We start from the raw sequence: 23182 nt of genomic DNA on the forward strand, positions 1-23182 counted from the left end.
AGTGGTAAAAGGGTCTCCTTTTGAAAGGCCTGCTGAATTTCAATACTGCTTGGACTGTTTGTTTTAAATGCCTTTGCGCTGAGCAGACTCGGATATCTGCAACATATGATAGCCAATGATATGCATACATAAAATGTATCCCTGCCAGCACTCCTGACTGAGCATAATAGGGCAACTCTGTGACAGTAATATGTCCTATACTAGATACTGTTTTCAAAATACAGTAGAACCTCAGAGTTACGAACAGCTGGGGAATGGAGGTTGGTTGTAACTCTGAAATGTTTGTAACACTGAACAAAACATGGTTGTTCTTTCAAACATTTACAACTGAACATTGACTGAACACAGCTTTGAAACTTTACTATGCAGATGAAAAAGGCTGCTTTCCCTTTATTTTTGTAGAATTTAAAATTGAACATAGTACTGTATTTACTTTTTGTTTTTGTCTCTTCTGTTGCCTGACTGTGTACTTCCGGTTCCAAATGAGGTGTGCGCTTGACTGGTCAGTTCGTAACTCTGAGGTTCTAATGTAAGGCCCTAAAATGTTATCGATACAGACAGATAAGTGAGTGAGGTAATATCTTTTATTACCTTACCAACCTTCCCTCGCTAATATCCTGGGACTGACACGGCTCCTACTGCACAGCACACAACAATAGAGAGGGCAATTCATGACGGAGTTGTCATGCAACATACACTACATGATAAACTACTATTCTGTAAGCACTATGATTGCAAAGAACTCAAGCCCCAAATAATAACAAGTGATTAATGTGTTATTTTCTACCAACAAAATAAGTCTCTCATGAAAAAAAACATGAAAGTCTGAATTAAACAAATACTATAAAATGATAGAGGATGAAGTGGAAATACTACACAACAATTAAGGATGAGCTGGAAGAGCAGGATCCAGGTTGCAAGGGAAGATTACATGACATATGTCCCTTCTTATATTATTACCCTGCTTTCCTCTTCTCAATGCGTTGGAATATAGTGCTATAATAATTACATGAACATTTTGCACCATTCAGGTTATTCTACTACAAGTTGTATAATTATATAAGACTGGAATTCTGAGGATGGGTGTAAGCATGGTTACATGTTAAGTATCTGAAGAAATATGGTCTGTGAGTCAAATAACTTTCTTTTTAAGAGCCCAATCATTTGAAAGTTACCATAATTCCTTAGTTATATTACACTCCCAAGTCACTAGCCAAGAGGATGTGTGAAGAATCTCTGAAATATAGCATCGACACAGCCACGGCAACTCCCTTAGCTCTGTTTTGGCAGGAGGCCATAGGCTGCATTCTTCAAAAATGTAAGCCAGTAATCTTCTGGGCCTAAAGGTCAATTTCCCATTTCAGTGGTGTCAGGTCAAACTTATTGACTTTAGATCACAACTGACAGTAAGCAAAGATATACAAGATCAGGAAAGGAAGGAGTCTGCCCCTGATAGTGGGAACTCACATGGTGAAGACAGAGCAGGAAGTAGCTCTTGGACCACACAAAGCTCTCATAGAGGATAAAAATGTGTCCAGAACTCCTCTCACTCTGCTTAAGACCAGGCAGAGCGAGCAGCTCACCAAATGCTACCCAACGTGTACACTGGGAGGGAAGGAATGTTGAGAAATCCAAGCCCCCAGAATCTCCCCATTCCCACCATGCAGCAAGAAAGTGAAGGGATGGGGAAAGAAGAAAAGAATCATTTCCTTCCCAACTGCCAAGGAGCTATTTCATAAAGCATGGTCACACCTCTTTAGAATCCCAGCTCCTTATCCCGATACTACTCTATTACGTTTTCAACAGGACGACTCAATCTCACGATATCACATCACAACTATTTGGGGCTCTGCTCTCAATAGAGTTTCAAGGTTGAAGACCCATGTCATTAACACTGTCAGCTCTTCAGGCAAATATACTAATTTACAAGATCAAAACCCTTTGTTATGCAAGCCATACCCCCCACACACCCCCAATTCATTTATTCTCCCAACCTGCACTGGAGTTCTGAGTGCTCCAAACCTAGCATTTAGGATGCCGCAGTATAGTAGGACCCAGCACAGAAGATCATCATTAAGATGGAAAATCTGCGGTAGGGAACCATCTGCTTTGGGAAAAGCAAGTTCTCACTCCCAGGACTGTGTCCAGGCTTTTTGGGAATGCAGAAGGCACAAACACATCAGACTGGTATACTAACAACCAAATCCCTTGTGGTAAAAAGGATACCAACAAAACAACCAAGAAATCCAGTCTTCAGACAGTCAAGCACACAAGTGAGTTGAGAGTAGTAAAAAATAAAAACCATCAACATGCAAAAGGTCTACCAAACCACAATGTGTATATTCTTTAAATGTACACTGAGGGTATGTCTACACTACAATTAATACCCGGTGGTTGGCCCGGGCCAGCTGACTCGGGCTAAAGGGCTGTTTAATTGTGGTATAGAGAGGCTGGTTCCACTGAGCGCAGCAATGTCAACCCTAAACCTGGACAGTTCTCTTGAAACAAGTTCTGGGTACGGTCAGCCATCCTCAGAGCCAAGACTATTGGGTGTTAGCTTTATCATCAGCAACTCTATTGCCTTCAAGCTTGAAAGTTAACCTAAAGGCATAAGTGAAACTAGACAGTTGCCACTGAAACGTAAGTGGTATGTTACTATCAGCAGTGCTTATGCTCTTATCATGACAAATGTTGACGATGAGAAAGAAAAGTTCTATAATGACTTACACAAACTCATTGTGTCTATATCTGCATCAGACAAAATGATTATCACACGGGGGACTTTAATGCAAGGATTGGAAGTAATGTAGTAATCCAGCAGCCTGCCTTCGGACAGCAAGGGACTGGGAAAGAGACGAGCAATGGAACTCTGCTACTTAGTGAGTGCGTCAAGCAGCAATTAGCAATCACGAATACCTTTTTCCACCTGCCCAACAAAAAAAAAAAAATCACAGATGCAGCGAGATCCAAACAATGGCATATTATGGACTACATCATCGTCCAGCGGCCAGATCTACAGGATGTACAAATCACTGAAGCCGTGCACGGGGCAGACTGCTGGACAGATCATCCTAAAGTCTGCTCCAAACTGCTTTTAGTAATACAAGCAGTGCCTTGCAAAGCACCACCTAAACCAATCACACAGCTCAGCATAAAGTACTACAAGATGAAGCTACATGAGTGCAGCTCTGTAATAACATCATGGCAGTTTTGTCTGACTCCACTGGCTTGACGACTAGTGCTAATTTAAACAGCGAGTGGGCAACTTTTCACGACATGGTATATCAAGCTTCTCTCACCACCATGGGTACAGCAAAATGACTCTATCAAGACTGGTTTGACAAGAATGATCCAGAAATTCAACAACTACTCGTTAAAAACATGAGATGCACTGTCAAATTCTTGTATCCCATGTTCCTGTAGGCACAGTTATAAACATACAAGAATCTGTGTTATGCCATCAAATAAAAGACATGCAGGATCAATGGTGGAATGCCAAGGCAGATGAAAACCAGACCTATGCCAACTGTCAAGAGACGAAAAACTTCTATGCCGCTTTGAAAGATGTATATGGTCCTGCACATAACACAACTATGCCTCTGAAGAGTGCAGACAGCCTAACACTGATCACTGACAAAGGAGAAATCTTTCAGAGGTGGTGACAGCATTTCAGTGATCTTTTGAACACACCACCCAACACCACAGAAGCAGCAATCAGAAGACTAGTGGAACAGCCAACATGCAATGACAACATGGACACAGCCCCATCTCTTGAAGTCAGCACTGCTATCAGTGCCATGAAGAACGGCAGGGCTCCTAGATCTGATGAGATTCCTGCAGAAATATTCAAGTATGGAGGTGAGATTCTGCTTAGGCGACTGCATGGACTATTCTTCAATATATGGATTACTGAAATCATATCGCAAGACTTCAAAGACAAGATCGTTGGCACCATACACAAGAGGAAGGTGAAAAGTCCAACTGCGGTAATGACTGCAGTATCTCGTTACTCTCCATTGCCAGAAAGGTTCCGACTAGAGTATTCTTTCATCGTCTGCTATACAACACCACTAATTGTGTACTACTGGAGATTTTATGAACAGCAGACATGAAATCTATAGCCTGTCAGATGCAGCGGAAATGCAGAGAACAGCAACAGGACCGTGACACCATCCTTATTGGCCTGGATAAAACATTTGATACAGTCAGCAGACCTGGGCTTTAGCAATATTACATAAGTTTGGTTGTCCAGAAAAATTCACCAACATTCTGAGGCTATTTCACGATGGAACGATTGGCCGAATCCGCATAGGCAGTGTTCGGTTTGACCCATTTCCTACCAATGGTATTAAGCAGGGCTGCATAATTGGTGCACTCTTGTTAAATCTCTTCTATGCAGCAATGCTCAATGTAGCTACAAGAGACCTGAATGCCGGTACCAGGATACGTTTCCGATCCTCTGGAAAATTATTTAAGCTGAACAGGCTGCAATCATCCATGAATGTCTTTGAGGCAATTGTTCATAAGCTCAGGTATGCTCTAGGGGCACATATTCTAAAAGATATAAAATTGATTACAGACAGATTTGCAGAAAGGTATGGGCTGACAATCACCCTGAAAAAGACAAAGTTCATGTATCAACCTACACCAGGAAAATCCTACATAAAAGTAAAAGTCACCATCAGAAACGCACAGCCAAACGACGTTACAGATGTCTGCTATCTTAGTAGTATATTGTGGAATGATGTCTCTGTAGACAAGTTGCTGACAAGTCATATCAACAAAGCTAGGTCATCATTTGGCAGAGTATCAGGCAGAGTCTGTCGGCAACACAATATTAAGCTTGAAACCAAGTTTGTAAAACAACTGTGCTCTCCAATTTGCTGTATGGGTGAAAAACCTGGACTTGCTACAGGCATCACATTAAGCTTCTAGATAAGTTCCACTTATGACACCTGTGTGCCATGCTCTGCATCACATGGTAGGATAAAGTTACAATGATGAGGTTCTGGAATGCAGTCACTCTCCAGGGCTTGAAGCCAGGCTTATCATATCACAGTTACACAGAGCTGGTCATTTGTTAAGGATGGACAACACTGGAATGCCAAGGCAGTTGCTGCATGGTGGAAATGAAAGTGGACAACTGCATACAAGGCAGCCAGAAGAAACACTTCAAGGCCACACTAATGCATAACTCAAAACACTGCAACGTTGACGTTGACAGCTGGGAGTCAGTAAGAGGCAGGTCACGCTGGCAAGCAGTAGGTAACAATGGGGCTACCCAGTTTAAGATTAGCTGGTAAGCAGCCAGCAATAATGGGGTTACCCAGTTCAAGATTAACTGGCAAGAAGTAGGCAACATCGGGGTTAGCCGGTTCAAGATTAACCACTGTATAGATCTTAATGCACAGAGGCTGGGTCATAAATAGCGGCATACTCAGCAGACGCAGACTTTAACCCCTTCCTCCACCTCGAGCTACCTGTGTACTTCATGAGGAAAAGACTGGCACTCACACATCGGTCCTTTCAGCCATAACCGTACACACAAGAGGTAAAACTGCCGTCAGCATCATCTTCGATCAGGAAGGACAGTAACAGCAAGTCAAGTTTATAATTACTTGGCAAAATGAACCGTAATAAATCCCAACACAACCCTGTGGCACCGTTCCCAAAAAACTAATGCAAACAAGTTTTCATAGCAACGAACTCCAAGAAACTTGGGAGTTAGGCATGATGCCCTCACTGACTAAGTTGCTGATAGCAAGAAACCGACCGGGACATAGTGCAGCACAGGGGTGGATTTAGAGTTAGTGGGGCCCTGTGCATAGCTTCATTTATGGGGGCCCCCTTGGAACCCAGCCAAGAAAAAGAAAGCCAGACTCCTGTCCACCCCAGGCGCGGGTCCAGACCTGGGTGCAGGCCGCAGGAGCAACAGACAGGACCATAGGCGTGGGAACTAGCGCTGCGGGCAGGGCTGCTGACAGAAGTGCCAGGCCCCTGGGCAAGGTGGGGGGCCGGCACCGGGGGCCCTGGTAGGGGCAGGGCCTCGGGAGGAAGGGGTGGGGCAGGGGACTAGCCTCCTCCAGCCAGCCCTTCAGCACTGCCCGGGCCACGCCACCCAGAGCTCCAGCAGTAATTTAAAGGGCCCATGGTTCCAGCTGCTGCCGGGAGCCCCAGGCCTTTTTAAATCGCTGAGCCCTGGGGCATCTGCCCCTTCTCCTCACACACACTCCGTCAGCAGACCTCAGTGCGGGAGGGGGCTGCAGCACTCCCACGTTTTATGCAGGGCTCCACTGCCAACCCTCACCAATTATGTTAAAACATATTGTTAGGAGCACAGAACTGCCCTGGCTCCTGGGGAGACATGGAGGGGCCTGAGCCCGGCCACAGAGGCTGAAGTGCAGCCGCAGTTGCTAAGGGGGATCGTAGCCGCCTGCTTTGCAAGCACCCAGTGGCCAGGGGAGGTGAACAGAGATCCGTGCATGGAGGCAGGTCTCTGCCCACTTCTCCAGGCCAGCTAGTGCAGGACCACTGGGGCGCCCAAAGCTGTCCTCAGCCATGAAGATCTTGGTGTCTCCTGTCTCCTTCTCCAGCCCCACAGTAGCTCCACACGTGTGCTGCCTCCAGGGCGCCTGGGGTCCTGGCTACACCCTGTGCCCAGGGCTCTTTGGGCTCCGCTGCTGCCCTACCAGCTGGCCCAGAGAAGTAGGCAGAAACCCACCTGGGTTAAATACCCACCTGAAGGAGGGTGGGGGGGCATGGCTCCATTGACGGCCACCTGAGCGCCCCGCTGCCTCCATGCGCTGATCTCTGCTCGCCTCTCCTAGCCACTGGGTCCTTGCAACACAGGTGGCTGCAATTCCCCCTCAGCTCCTGCACTGCAGCCCACATAGCCAGGCTCAGCCCCTCCCTGTCTCCCCAGGAGCCCAGGCGGTTCTGTGCTCCTAACAATATGTTTTAACGTAAGTGGTGCAGGGCAGCAGCCAGAACCCCAGGCATGGCGTGGCAGCGGAACCCCCACATAAAACGTGGGGGTGCTGCAGAACCCTCCACACTCCTAGTTCCCATGCATATGTTTTGGGGCCCCCTTTTGCTGGCCTCGGCACAGTATGTTTCAAGGTAAATCCGCTCCTGGTGCATCACCTGCGTGGCTTAACACACTCCTGTAGGTTTGAGTACTTAATTTAGCAATGTTCAGTTCGCTGCGGAAGAGTCAGACTCTTGTATGGGAAGATCTAAAGCCTTCTGGGTTACTTGCTTGCAGTCTCACCCACGCTTCTTGCCAGTTTTCCCGCTTTCAGTTTTTTGCCTGCAGTGGGAAGAATATGCTGAACCCATCTTCTTTTAGACTTGCTAACATGTTTACTTGCATTTAGTGATCCAAGCACCACCGGAGCAAACACGGCTCCACTGAATGCAGCTCTTCTCTCCTTTAAATGGCTACTGAATAAAGCTTGCCTCACCCTAGTAACTGTTTGATTTTCAAAGGAGAGAAGTCATCCATAAGAGCAAGCATCTCTTCCACATTTATATATGCACAGGAGTATATTTGCAGCATGTTGGTTCCTATTTAACACTATGGCAGCACAATCACCCTTTGTGTAATGTAATTTCACCGGTACACTGTGCAATAAGCAAGTAAGCCTTTTGCTCAGAGTCCTTTTACAATTATCTAGAAAGAAGAGTCAAACGTTCCATGCAGTCATTCTCCCTCTACAAGAGGGGACATCAAGAGGTTCAGTGAATAGCCAATGGAAGATCTTGTAAATGGAAATCTCAAACTTTTCCCCACGAGTCTGCTTCAAACAAACACTGGGCTAACGAGCAAGCAAGAAGCACTAACCTGACTGGCTCAGATTGTTCAGACAAACTGGACCTTCGCCTCACTGAACAGGCGGGCTTATGACTTTTGTCCTCGCTAGGACTCATCAATTAAAGAGACAGAGGGGTAGCCGTGTTAGTCTGGATCTGTAAAAGCAGCATCCCGACGAAGTGGGTATTCACCCACGAAAGCTCATGCTCCAAAACGTCTGTTAGTCTATTAGGTGCCACAAGACTCTTTGCTACAATTAAAGAGAGAATGCATTCTTCACATTCCTGAAAGGAATTCAAAAGCCAGGCCTGGTCCACACTACGCTGTTAAACCGATTTTAACAGCGTTAAATCGATTTAATGCTGCACCCATCCACACTACACTGCTCTTTATATCGAATTAATTGGCTTTTTAAATCGATTTCTGTACTCCTACAAAACGAGAGGAGTAACGCTAAAATCGATATTACTATACCGATTTAGGGTTAGTGTGGACACAAATCGACATTATTGGCCTCATTCTTTTACAGCAGCTACCCACAGTGCACCGCTCCAGAAATCGACGCTAGCCTCGGACCACGGACGCACACCACCGAATTAATGTGCCTAGTGTGGACGCGCACAATCGACTTTATAATATCTGTTCTATAAAATCGGTTTAAGCTAATTCGAATTTATCCTGTAGTGTAGACGTACCCCCAGATATTTATGTCTGGAGGAGAAGTTGCAGCACTTCTGTCGTGTTCAAATGTAAGAGCATAACCACATGTGCTAGCTTCACCTTAGTCTCCCAGCAAATGGAGAACTGAAGTAAGGATTTCCCTGTGCAAAGCTGCCAACAGATTTACTAGCAAAAAACCGAATAATCCAGCCACTTGATATGACATCCTGGACATTGACAGGTTGAAGAAAAAAAATACTTTTAAAAAGAGTGAAATTCTACAGGAGATGGAGACAGAAGTGATAAACATGCTTGTATTGCTCAAGTTATTTCACACATTCTTCATTTGTGCAAGACCTGAATGGTCATGAGATTTGGAGTTGGGACAAGACGAGCCCTCCAGGTCTCAGGCCCCACAATCTGCTGGGTGCTATCGGTTAATTAAGAATTGCAAATAGTATGCTTTAAATATACACATACTGTCAACTGCGCTCAAACAGCCAGTCAAAACCATTCAATGCCATAAACATGAAGCCAACTAAAAAGGTCCCATTCATATTCTGGGTTAGTGTAGTGGGCAGACTACAAACCTCCTGAGGTAGTGACAGATAGGGCATGCACGCCAAAGAGGTGTGGCTTAGTGTTTTAAGTGTTGCTTTAAAATGATAAACTTTTAATCTGTTAAAACATTAGTCACAATTTAGCTAAGAGATTTGTGGACAGTTCTCTATTAGTATACGGCATACGCCATACATGAATAAGATCAGCGGAGATTATTAGCATAGGCCCTTTCTGTGCAAACCATAGAAATGAACATTTGACTGACCTTCCATTGCTCCTTGGGAAGCAGTTTCACCACCACAATGTCACCATTTAAGGCTCTGTTGCGAGCAACCACCCCATCAATAAAGATATCACGAATCCCATCCTATGGAAAGGGGAAAAAAATATGAAATATCAAAGCACAAAATACTAAGCTATATTTACTGCAGAAGTTTAAAAATACTCTAGTGACAAAAAACAACAGCACACACCCCCTAGGGAGATGGAGATATACATTTAAACGTTACGTGACACAGCAACAAGTCTGTTGTAACTGCAGCCAACAGCAGTCTGTTCTGCCCCCTGCAGTCCAGAACCCCACCTTCTAAAAGAGATGACCTTGGTTTCTGTAGCCCCACCTCACATACCAATTGCAGCTAGTCCACACAGCAGGGTTATCTGTCCAGGACACACTTGACACTCAGCTCACAATCGAGACTTGGTTTGGGGGGGTTTCCCCACCTGGGGTCAAGGAGGATCAGGTTTAATCACAGAGGTTTGTAGGTTTTTTAGGGAGTGGAGGTTTCACTTTCACACCTCTTTTGGTCAAGTTAAATCTAACACTTCCATTTTTACTCCCCTGTACTTCAGCAAGCTGACAAGGGTGACCAGATGTCCCAGATTTTTGGGTCTTTTTCTTATGTAGGCTCCTATTACTCCCCACCCTCGTCCCGATTTTTCACACTTGCTGTCTGGTCACCCTAAAGCTGACAATTATGTGCGGCTGGTTGCAGAATACCATGAACCTGCAAAACCCTAGTATTAACCCGGGTATGTTAACATGTTTTTCTATTATGGAGCCTTATCGCCTTTTCTTAGCTTTAAGGCGTAAGATGACTGTGGGTTTCTTTTGTTTATAACTTTTTTTTCAAGAATACAACAAAAAGCCAGCCTTAAGGGAACTAAAATCTTAAACACGCTGGGGTTTTAATGCAGTTCCTCAAATACATGCTCACAATTCTCTAACATCTGATAAGAGCTAATCTGCAGCATTACCATTATACCTAGTCTTCAGGAAAAACAGTAAACCTATCTAATAAGGCCTCGTAGATTTCTCAGGCTAACATCACATAAGTATTCTGTTCTGCCTAGACAGCAAAATAACAGAGGTAGAACACTGTTGTCATGTGAAACTGAGGCCATCCTCCAGCCGAGCAAATTACTCTTAGAAAGAAAAGCAGCAGCAGCTCAACAGCTGTGTCAAAGCTGCCTCCCATGACAAGATGCAGAAAAATTGCAAAGCCTGTTGGACCAACATAATTCAAATTGGAAACTTTTCTTTTCAAAAGGCCAGATTTTTACACATGGCCCTACATCTCTTCTCCCACCCCCCTGTCCCTGAAAGAGATCCACCACATATATACAAAGGAAAATTCAAAGACTCGTTTTAAGAAAAATGTCTTTTTTTTAAACCGAGCAGTACAATTCCATTGTAAAGCTGGCTTGTTGCAGGGCAGGAGGTGGTTGGGATGTGGGTTAATTTGTTTGCACCATACATTTTTTTGCAAAAAAAAAAATTAAAAGTAGTTTCTCCATCTGCCAACAGCAGCTCTGGACGCACTACACCAGCCAGCTGAAGCTATGCTGCTAGACTAAGCAAGAAGGGATTTTCTTTTTTTGATTTGCAGCCAATAGCTTTCATTTTAAACAATTTATTCCTATATACAGATTTTTAACACCAGTTATTTCAATGCCTGCTAGAGCAGCGGTAATTAAAAACTGGCCATAAAGCTTTCTAAAGAAACATGTCATAAAAATGCAACATTTGCTTACTTAGCGCTTCAGCACTGTGGCCCATAGAGTTAACTCTCACGCTCCCAAGTGTCTGGGATTTCCCATTTTTTGTCTCCTTCCCCCCACACCAATTCTTAACACGCCAAACAGTCAACTTTTTGCATTACTAATGTAATTATAATGGGCTTGAACTGCAACATAGTTCTGGGGCAACCTGAAAGGCCTACACTTCTACGGAGGTGTTTACGTTGTCTTCATTGCTGCAGCATCAGAGCACATTACAGCTTGTAAGAGGATCGGATTCTCTGCAGTCACCTCCCATTCAGCAAGAGGTTTTATTACTATATAGCCTTCACTGAACAACAGTAGCAGCCTTTTACATTTCTGTCTGACAGCAGGGAGATTTGTGGTCACTCTAATCTCTTCCGGAAACGAGTTCTACAGTCATGGGCCAGCTGCCAAGAAAGCTCCGTCTCTCACGTTCAAGTGTCTCGCTCTTCAAGATGACAATTCCACCATTCGAAAGCTCCCTGCTACTGAAAGCGGTCAAGACTGCAGCCTGGGAGGCAGGGGTCGAGTAGCTTGGGTCCATCCCATGGAAGGCTTTGATGATAAAGCTTTTACCTTGACTCGGCATTCAACAGTAAGACAATGTACAGAGCCGCAGTCTGGATCAACATGCTCGTAGGGACTTGTGGCATGAAAGTGCCCTGCTGCTGCACTTGAACCCAAATGAGCATACAGCTGGCGGAATAAAGCCCAGAGGGGACAAACGCAGGGGGTCACGGTAGCCAAGTCCGAGCCTGACAGAATAGGGTGCAATGCCCGGGCCGGCTGCAGGAGAGAGATGAAGACTTTTCACAGCTGTAGCTATTTCAGTATCTGGCAACAATGGGAAATCTAGCAGGATGCTAAGACTGCAAGCCATCCTTGTATCCTTGATGGAGGGTTATGCTAATGGTGAGTTCCCCAAAGATAACCCTCTCCTTACAATGACTACTTCCACCTGGCCCAGACAGATCATCCCCCAGGGGCTGACTCTTCCTACCACTGCGCAATGGTGCTGTTTGCATGATTTAACCCAGGAAGAAAAGAGTGATGGCAGAAACGTAACCCTTAAGTAACATTCCAGTGCCTGTGTATTCCAGAACCCAAAACTGTGAGTGATCTGCTTTACCATGAGGTACTAGCTAAGCACTCATGGGAGTAAGGGTAGAGCTCTTTGCTTGTATGCACAGTTGGACTTAATGTTTAGCTAGTGTTTAATAGGGTTGGTTTAACCGTCCACACTTACCTCATTCAAGAAAGCACGCAGAGAGGAGTACAGAACATTTCCCATTTACACACCAGGATTGTCAGTGCCAGTTTCAGGAAGCACTGGAGACCGCTATTATGCATTTCCTCCCCAGTGACTCTCAAGAATCTTCCCCTTTGCATCAGCACAAATAATACAAGTGTTGCTCTACGGAAAGAGGCTTAAAGATCATTTTCTATGACTGACCGACCACAGAAGTTAACACAAATCTCTGGACTTTCAATCCTGATGCCAAAAGAATTATGCCCCAAAAGTAGGAACAATATTAAACACAATCAACAACTCAGTGTCTGAGCAAGGCACTTTTTCTCCTCTACCTCCAAACAAACCCTAATCTCAATATGAAACACCCCGTCACCTTAGGAGCAAAACTTTAATCAAGTCACTACAAAATAACTGTCCTCAACCACGTCAGCAGAAAGGTAACTTTGCCTAAAGGAGGCCCTTCAAATCACAAAAGTCCTTCCATTGAATAAACAACCGATGTAAAGAAATGGTCCCAGGTGATAGCAGTGAACTTCAAGCCAAGCTATACACCAGTAGTTTTCGACCTGTGATCCATAGAGCCCGTGGGTCTGCAGACTATGCCTAAGGGGTGAGTGAAAAGTTGTCATTACCATAGAACAGTGATTTACAACTCTTGGTCCCCAGAGCCCTGGGGATCCACAGACCATGTCTAAGATTTCCAAAGGGTTCGATTAAAAAAATTTTTAGGGGTCCACAAATGAAAAAAGCTTGAACCTCACTGCTATACACAGCTTGTGCAAAAGTGGGTACATTAGAAGGAACCACGCATGGTAGTTTTGGACCAACTTTACAAATTAGCTCATGCAGCAGATCAAAAATGGAGAGCATATTTGTTCAGGAAAGATTAATTTAAATCAGTGGGAAAATCTATAAATCCTTTGTAGTCATAGACCAAGGGTTTACAATTATACTAATTAGTGGTCCTCAAACCTGGGCTCAGCTGGCGTCTTTGGGTTAGAAACAAGTGTCCCCACTTTCATCAGAAGTTCAGAGACATTAAGTAGCACTTTGCGGTGTTGAAAACAGTTTTTTTTTCAAACTATGTACATACTTAAGGTTTCTTTTAATGTATACTAACTGGTGCATCTTGTTACACAAATCAAAGTGACATTTCATACACAGTACAACTACTATCTTCATACACATTCATTAAAGAAGGGAGAATTATAAATTATACTTACTGGAGATGGGATGAAGGCTTCATGGTATTTCTTAGGATTTATTCTCAAGGGTCCCTTAATAAAAAAAAACAAAATCAAGATTATGTCTGGAACATTAGTTTTATGTAGTATTAGTTAAACTGGATGACTACGAATAACATATTTACTTTGAAATATGATAGATATATCTGAATTTCCATTGCAAATCTTAAATTTTGAGATTAGTACCTGTGTGTTGGAACCATTTCAATCTAAAACTAAGTACATACATTCACCCAGACGCACCCCTTCCTCCACTCTCCACCTGCCAAACAGCATGAGGCCGGGCTCTCAGATGTCATTCTGTCACACATTACACTATAAACCAGAATACTCCAAACAAGGCTTTTCAGAATTAGACACTGATATCAATTTTTATTGAGCACTGAAATGACATTCTTCTTTTATTATTCCTAATTTTAAGATTCCCAGGATATCTCAATTGTAGTGAAAATTCACAGCTCTCAGTTACGTAAGGTTTTCCAATATGACATGGGAATGTTGTACTAAACTTAGTTACTTTGTATGTGTTTGCACCAAGAATCTTTATTGTTTGTATTGCAGCAATGCCTAGGAGACACAGTCATGGACCCCAGGCACTGTATAAACACCAAAGAGGATGAACCCTAAGTTACCTGTTAAAGCAAGGCAAGCTGTACTAGAACCATGGAAACTGAAATATAAATGCACAAAAACACAAATTCTGACCTAGGGTGAATGACAGACACTATGGCAGCCTGCGTGCTTAGCTTCAATGGAATTCTCTTACGGAAATATTGGGAAGGGAAGAGAGGCCGGGGTGAAGACTGACTCAGCAGTATATGCTCTTCAGGCAAAATGTGTTATGAGTTAAGTAAACAAGTAGTGAGTTCAGGTCAGACATTCAGCATTTCCTTGTTTTCCAGTTTGGTGCTGCAACCAAGATCAAATCCATCTGGAGTGTTTTTAAATATAGATGCATAAAATGTTACTCATTCCAATAGCAGATACGCTAGTGTGCCACCTTTTCCCATCTGCTGTTACACATCCCCCATTAAAACCAAATAAATGATGGTTCAATGAGTTCCTTATAAAGACCTTTGCTGATGCTGTTCCTTAAGCAGCCAAGAAACTAGGCCCGCTTTCTTCCTTAGCCCCCTCCTCCTCCTCAACAGCCACAATGCTTGTTCAGAAAGAAGAACAAATATAACAGAACAGCCCCTGGTTTTGATGATGATGATGTTTTTTGCTCTTCTTTTTGGGGGGGTGAGATTGGTTTTGCTTTAAAAAGTTATATCGTATATTTTGGGGAGACAGCTTTGGGGGTGGATAGGGCAGGAAGGAGAAAGGTTTCTTCTAGCACTAGCTCCTGCCAGAGGGCCAGAATCTTACTGGACTCCAGCTGCGCTTTTGGACTGTTCACTAACATGGACAGTAATAACAACTCTGTAGTAAGAAAAGTTTAAAAGGTGAATTGAAAGGATTATCCAAACACAAGCAGTTGAGATCCAACATCAGTACCAGGTGTAGATATAGTTATTAAAAAATAAACTTTAAATTAGAGAGGACATTCATTTTCTGCTTCCCCATCATCCAGGATTAAGAGATAAAAAGGAAATTTGAACAGAGGATTATTGGCTATTTCAGAACACTGACATTCTGTGTTCCAAGAGTATCCTGGGAATTGTAGTTCAGATGACTAATTAAAACATTTACTAACTTTTACTCTTATAAAATGAGACAGTATTAACTACAGTTGCATTAATAAATTCCTTTTGCTTTTGATCTGAAACTTTAAAGCCTTTTTCATCCATGTATTTGGAATGTCTTCAATTACTTATATGAAATGTATTCCATCTGTGTTTAGCAATCATGGGACACTCTCACTGGAACTGCTTCCTTATAAATTTTATGCAGCATATTATTTTTAACATATTCTGGGAAATGCTCTGAATATAGGAAAATAACCTCTTCACACATGAACATTTTGCTGGCTTGAGGAGAAATCTGCCAGTTTGTGATGTGGTTTTGTTGTTTGTTTGTTTGTTTGTTTGAAGTTTGAAAACACCAGCAGCATGAGGACAAATGGACTTTCCATTCTTCAGATCTTATTTGTGCACTCTGCAGCAAACTGTCTAATTTTAGGCCTTATTTTGTTGTATGGTTAATATTGAGATTAATTACATCACGTACATCTCCCAGGACAGTGGCGAGAAAACAAAGTCCTGTAAGCATGGAGAACACCCTTGGGTCGCAAATCAAAATTCTTCATGCATAGGCAAAATGAGATCTAGTGTGCTGTGTTTATCCTCGATTCGGAATGGCACCCTGTGACTTTGCACTCTATATGATTTTATGAAAAATGCTAATGAGTGTGAATATAATGTCACTTGGAATATGATTCATGCAAAAGGTCTCTTCTAAGGTATCATTACAAAGCTTATAATCTACTGAGTGTGGTCATCCTATTTGTATTTATGTATCATTCCTGTATCTGAAACTAGAAATATGAAACATAACTCTGAGGGCCTACTGTAATTATGCAAAGTATGGGCCATTAATGGTGGTTTGGAATCTTGATGGCTCCCATTAACCAGGACAATTGACTGTGGATGGCTCTGTTTGCTTGCAGGCCTTCCTGTGAGTCAGGCAGGGCGGAATGAAGGCTTGGGATCTCACACTGTCACCTGCAACGGAAATCCATCTTAAACCTGCTGTTTTTCCATTTAGAAGCGGGGTGGGGACCCAGAGAGAAAAAAGATTCACACCTTGTGCCAAAGCTATATAAGGGAGTGGAACAGAACAAAGGGGGCTTCAATCATGAGAAATCCCCTAGCTACCACCTGAGCTGGAACTAGGGCTGTACCAGGGGAAAGGATTGTGCCCAGAATAGGAAGGCGTCCAGTCTGTGATAGAAGCTGGGTCTGTATTTGTAGCCAGCAAGTATGTCTGGCACAACCAGGCAGGGGTCTGGAGTCCCAAGTGGACAGGAAAGGCAGAGGCACAAGTAGTCTTGGCACCTCAGATGGAAGCTCCCAAGGGGGTTTCTGTGACCTAACTTGTCACACGCCCATTAAAATGATGGAAAATCCACAAAGGTCTTCTTTGCAGAGAGGCAGTCAGTCATCAAATCACCTGGCTTCTCGTTGGAGATAGAAAGCCGTTACTGGTAGCCACAAGAGGAAGAATAACTTTTACAATGTGTCAGTCAATTCCTGTTCCCAGCACCTCACCAGCAATGCAGAAGCAAATGAGAAAGCATCCTGCATTACACAAGAACCACCCCATTGGGTAGTTAGGGCTAGACTGTCAAAGAGTCACGTGCAAATATCCAATGTTCACATGAAAAATCATGTTTTGCATACACAGCAAGTAAGGCACCTAACTAGCAGCGTGCACAAATGCCTAATTTGTGTGAGCATACTGAGTAGCAAAATGTCAAGCCACTTAAAATATAAATACTTTACGTATATTATATAATTATGACAAGCATCAGAACTCTTATGTCAAGTAGCATTAAAATACTTCTTCTCTAGCTCTTTCCCTTAAGCAAGGAACTCCCAAAGTTTATCTTGGAAAGCAGATGGACCCTATTATCTGTGCCTATGAAAATCCTATTTACAATGTTGTACATTTCACGCTGTGATATCATATCTGGAACCAGCTACTCTCCCCATCTGCAATGAACAACTGTTCTCATATGTGTATTAGGGGCTGAAGCCCTGGCTGAACAGTCTCATGATGTCACACTGAAGCAGTATTATTTTACAGTAATTTGCAAACAATGGCTGCTATATTTATCAGTATTTTTATGTCCACAAAGCCAGCGTTTGGGGAGGAAAGGATTGCAGCAAGATTTTTAAACATCGCCTCATAGTTCAGGTCGACCTCACACCCACCAAAGAAAGTCTTTAAACTTATTAATTTTCCTAAGAGGTTACAAAACTCAGGATTTCCCAACTTTCTCACTTCTTCCAGAGAAACAAGGCAACAGAAAGATACTTAGACAACACTTCAAGCATCCCAAATCAAGCACTACACGTAGGCCACCCTAATATGGAGGCACAGATCAGCGTGTGTGGAAAGCACAGAGAAAAGTCAGTGTCCAAATATCTATCCACTGCTGAGGGCTGCTTAAAAAAAAAATTGCAACAAACCATATAAGGGAACCGCTAGTTTCATACTTGTAAAGAAACTGCTTGCAAAAGGAAAGGCATTTCAATAGCCAAATAAGGTTCAGTGCCTCTGTAATTCAGCGCGCTTTCTAAAGTTTACCCTGCCACCAGACATCAGAGGTCTTGTTATTCTGCACCTACAGTCTTTTCACCCATCCCTTGACCTGAAATGATGGCTAATGCATGGCAAGATGATGGAAGTTCCTTCAGCTCATGCTGTTTAACACACAACCAGGCTCTGACAAAACAGGTATCATCTACTACCTTTCCATGGAGAAGGTATCCAGTCTTGTTTAACTTGAGACCTGCGTGGATGATTCCAATAACCCTGCCTTGGGTCTGTTTGCTCTTGCCAGGTACTCTTCTACACATGGAGACCGAGGAAGGTGAAAATGCATGAACCTTAAGCATCTGATCCCAGATGTCCATTCTCGTGGCTTGACTGTGTCCCATGATCAAGTGGAACTCTGTAGGGCACAGCTCATCATGTTATTCATTGAACTTCCTACTTAAGCAAATTGTGTATCAAATCTAACATCAGGAGTCACTGAGACATCTAGTCGTGAATGATTTCAGCATCCATGAACAGAAATGCTTCTAGGTCTTAATGACTTGGAACTGTACAGCCGCTATGGAAGGCATAGGATTATCTCCAGGGGGTCTCCAATTCATGCCAGGGGACACATGAGTTAGGATCTTCTGGAATATTTTGTTAAATTACATTGCCAGGGACCAATCACCTTCTCCTCAAACTTGAGATCAGGGTGTTGCCTTGCCCCGTTGAGATGACAGACCTACTGTTATGTTCTACCCTCAGATGTTCATGGATCCAATGAGATTCAGGAATGCTCTGGGAGATTCTACTACCCATCCACAGGTTCACATTGCTGGTGGAGAAGAAATCTCTTGGCCACAGCCATTGACACTGGTACCTGGATGCCTTCTGTCACTACAGTCCTTAGGAAAGGTTATCATTGTGTGTTCTCTCAGGTTACCATGGCGTTCTGATGTCCTGCTTGTAGGGACTGACGGAGTGACTCTTCAAGAGGCTATTTCCTTCCTCAGAGAACAGTGCTGAATACCTGTTCATCTCCCAAGACTCCTCACAAGGTCTCAGAGGGTTTTATTCCTTCACCCTGCCTGTTCAGCGTGTATTTAAAGCCACTGGTAAGACACTCAGGGAGAAAGATTTGGGGCTGCAATGTCCATGATCAGATACTCAGCTCTGTATCTCCTGCTCATCAACTCCAGATTCTACAGTTTCAATAGTTTCCCCTGAGACAGAGAATCAGATGATAGGGAAGTGACTGTACCACAACCCTAACAAGACACACATGAAGTTTTCTGTCGGAGAGAAACATGAGCTGGAGTGGAAGCTTCGCCATTTATAGAGGGTAGAAGCTTTTTTTGCTAGAATAATACAATCTGAGGTCCTCTGGGAGACATCACCTCACATGAATTCTCAGGTACCAGCAGCAGCCTGGTAGTGCTTTGTATCCTCTGGAGCTGCATTGCATTTCTGAGGAAGATTACCACCTGGCTGTGTTACTGAAACATGTTCCAAGGAATATTGTTGAAGGCCACTCAGAAGCTCTGGCTGCTTCATTACAAAGCTGCAGCCCCTGGAGTGTGGAGGCCTTTTCTAATACAAGCACATAACAGGGGGCTCCAATTCCTTCACTGGGTATTTGCTCCCAGGTGAGAGAGTCTGTAATTATTAGCTTGGGAACCACTGTGAGGCTGCAATTGAAATCAGCTACAATGCCCCATATAATCCTTTTACAACAGCTAGAGTTGATCAGAAATTGGGCTTCAAAGAGAAACTAACTTACAGCCTTAACTATGGCATCCTTACCATGATTCCAAAAATGTTTCAATTAGAGCTGGGTGAAAAGATTTGTAACAAGAATTCGACAAAATTGTTTGAAACCACAAACATTTGTGAAACTGATTAAAAAAAAAATTCCCTATGAAACATTGGGACAGTGACAATGTTTCTGCATGAGTATTTGCATCATTTTTTCATTTTGAGGTGGGTTGGTTGTCACTGGTCACATGATACTGGTTCCAGATTCCTGATTGGCTGAGCCTGCTCATGTGGTCAAAAGAACCGGAAGAGCAGGCCAGCAGCCATTCCTAGCTGGATAACACCACTAGATCATGTGGTAGGGAAACTGTGTAGAAAGAGAGGAATTGCATGCTCTAGTCATCTCTTCCTTATCTTAGAACAGTTCATCCAAGCAGCCAAATTCTGACTTTTCAAGACATGGTGTCCTTACACCACTATGTTTATATGGAGTTTATATGGCTACCTTAATGCTGGGATTTCAATGGTTCTTTCTTAAATGCGGTTGGAGTCCGTGTACAGGTCATAAATATCATGATGTGGCTACACCGGTGAGGTTTTAGCGGGAAATAGGCTGGTTTATCTGCTACCAAATGATTATTATGCCCTCAATCTCCAATTTGCTTGCTGCACTACAGCTGACCAAAATTCTGGTGAAAAGTCAGACCTTTGACTCTTGGGTGCAAAATCTAGTATATGTGCCAATGCAGTTTTTGAAGCAGAACTGGAGTGCATATTAGGTTGGTCCAAAGTTGGGATTTGCAGGAAATTAACAGGAAATTTCAATATTTCAAAATTTGGTTTTGGTCGGATTCAAATTGAAACGAGATTTTTCAAAATTTCTTATGAACCAAAACTCCCCCAAAAAATCATTTTGGAAACACTGACACAGTTCTGACAGCTGGTGACCAAAACTGACACGATCAATTTCAGTGGTGAAAGCACAGCAAAATAGAGACAATGGATTTCAGGAAGACGGATTTTGGTAAGCTCAGAGAGCTGATAGGTAAGGTCCCATGGGAATCAAGACTGAGGGGAAAAACAACTGAGGAGAGCTGGCAGTTTTTCAAAGGGACACTATTAAGGGCCCAAAAGCAAGCTATTCCGATGGGTAGGAAAGATAGAAAATGTGGCAAAAGACCACCTTGGCTTAACCACGAGATCTTGCATGACCTACAAAATAAAAAGGAGTCATATAAAAAATGGAAACTAGGTCAGATTACAAAGGATGAATATAGGCAAACAATACAGGAATGCAGGGGCAAGATTAGAAAGGCAAAGGCACAAAATGAGCTCAAACTAGCTATGGGAATAAAGGGAAATAAGACGACATTTTATCAATACATTAGAAGCAAGAGGAAGACCAAGGACAGGGTAGGCCCATTGCTCAGTGAGGAGGGAGAAACAGTAACAGGAAACTTGGAAATGGCAGAGATGCTTAATGACTTCTTTGTTTCGGTCTTCACTGAGACGTCTGAAGGAATGTCTAACATAGTGAATGCTTATGGGAAGGGGGTAGGTTTAGAAGATAAAATAAAAAAAGAGCAAGTTAAAAATCACTTAGAAAGTTAGATGCCTGCAAGTCACCAGGGCCTAATGAAATGCATCCTAGAATACTCAAGGAGTTAATAGAGGAAGTATCTGAGCTTCTAGCTATTATCTTTGGAAAGTAACGGGAGAGGGGAGAGATTCCAGAAGACTGGAAAAGGGCAAATATAGTGCCCATCTATAAAAAGGGAAATAAAAACAACCCAGGAAACTACAGACCAGTTAGTTTAACTTCTGTGCCAGGGAAGATAATGGAGCAAATAATTAAAGAAATCATCTGCAAACACTTGGAAGGTGGTAAGGTGATAGGGAATAGCCAGCATGGATTTGTAAAGAACAAATCGTGTCAAACCAATCTGATACCTTTCTTTGATAGGATAACGAGTCTTGTGGATAAGGGAGAAGCGGTGGATGTGGTATACCTAGACTTTAGTAAGGCATTTGCTACGGTCTTGCATGATATCCTTATCGATAAACTAGGCAAATACAATTTAGATGGGGCTACTATAAGGTGGGTGCATAACTGGCTGGATAACCGTATTCAGAGAGTAGTTATTAATGGCTCCCAATCCTGCTGGAAAGGTATAACAAGTGGGGTTCCGCAGGGCTCTGTTTTGGGACCGGCTCTGTTCAATATCTTCATCAACGACTTAGATGTTGGCATAGAAAGTACGCTTATTAAGTTTGCAGACGATACCAAACTGGGAGGGATTTCAACTGCTTTGGAGGACAGGGTCAAAATTCAAAATGATCTGGACAAATTGGAGAAATGGTCTGAGGTAAACCGGATGAAGTTCAATAAAGACAAATGCAAAGTGCTCCACTTAGGAAGGAACAATTAGTTTCACACATACAGAATGGGAAGAGACTGTCTAGGAAGGAGTATGGCAGAAAGAGATCTAGGAGTCATTGTGGACCACAAGCTAAATATGAGTCAACAGTGTGATACTGTTGCAAAAAAAAGCAAAAGTGATTCTGGGATGCATTAACAGGTGTGTTGTAAACAAGACACAAGAAGTCATTCTTCCGCTCTACTCTGCACTGGTTAGGCCTCAACTGGAGTATTGTGTCCAGTTCTGGGCACCGCATTTCAAGAAAGATGTGGAGAAATTGGAGAGGGTCCAGAGAAGAGCAACAAGAATGATTAAAGGTCTTGAGAACATGACCCATGAACGAAGGCTGAAAGAATTGGGTTTGTTTAGTTTGGAAAAGAGAAGACTGAGAGGGGACATGATAGCAGTTTTCAGGTATCTAAAAGGGTGTCATCAGGAGGAGGGAGAAAACTTGTTCACCTTAGCCTCTAATGATAGAACAAGAAGCAATGGGCTTAAACTGCAGCAAGGGAGATTTAGGTTGGACATTAGGAAAAAGTTCCTAACTGTCAGGGTAGTTAAACACTGGAATAAATTGCCTAGGGAGGTTGTGGAATCTCCATCTCTGGAGATATTTAAGAGTAGGTTAGATAAATGTCTATCAGGGATGGTCTAGACAGTATTTGGTCCTGCCGTGAGGGCAGGGGACTGGACTCGATGACCTCTCGAGGTCCCTTCCAGTCCTAGAGTCTATGAATCTATGAAAAATCTATGAAACTGAAGGATCAAGAATCATGTCAATTATACTCAGCAGCTGCCAGAGCTCCCAAGTCTGAAGTTCTAGGCAACCCAGGCTCCTGGGTCAGCTGGCCCCGCATGGTGCCTGCAAGCTGTCCATCCACATAGTGGCGCTGCCCCAGAACTACAGACCCTGGAACCCTAGCCTCCCCAGCAGCTGGCCAAGAAGGGGGGGAGGGGGCACAACTCTAAAAAGTTTGGGGACCACTGCCTTAGTGTGAATGTCTGTGAAGGCAACATCATGAAGGAGAATCAAAGATACGGCATCTCCCTCTGCTCTTTCAGTTTAACTAGTTCAGTTTGGGCTTATAATACTTTGCAGCGAGGCAGGGATTCTACCTGGCCCTCAGCACACAGTGCGTCACCTCCAGTTTCACTTTCCACTTCTCTTGAGCACACGCACACATGGAAACGGCTGAGACACAGACGGGGGAAGAATGCCTCTGAGAAACTT

At 43.3% G+C, this 23182-nt stretch overlaps 1 protein-coding gene across 4 annotated transcripts in view; it reads right to left on the reverse strand.

Moving 5' to 3' along the window:
- DIS3L2 (DIS3 like 3'-5' exoribonuclease 2) overlaps positions 1–23182 on the reverse strand; it is a 299945-nt gene that overhangs the window by 242112 nt on the left and 34651 nt on the right. For all 4 annotated transcript variants that reach the window (XM_050963773.1, XM_050963771.1, XM_050963772.1 and 1 more), the window contains 2 exons: positions 13553–13606; positions 9300–9401 (listed from right to left, as the gene is read on the reverse strand). In XM_050963773.1, the coding sequence (XP_050819730.1) occupies positions 9300–9401; positions 13553–13606 (156 nt within the window). The remainder of the gene's footprint in view (positions 1–9299; positions 9402–13552; positions 13607–23182) is intronic.

Source organism: Gopherus flavomarginatus, chromosome 8, assembly GCF_025201925.1.
Source record: "Gopherus flavomarginatus isolate rGopFla2 chromosome 8, rGopFla2.mat.asm, whole genome shotgun sequence".
Classification (NCBI taxonomy): domain Eukaryota; kingdom Metazoa; phylum Chordata; order Testudines; family Testudinidae; genus Gopherus; species Gopherus flavomarginatus.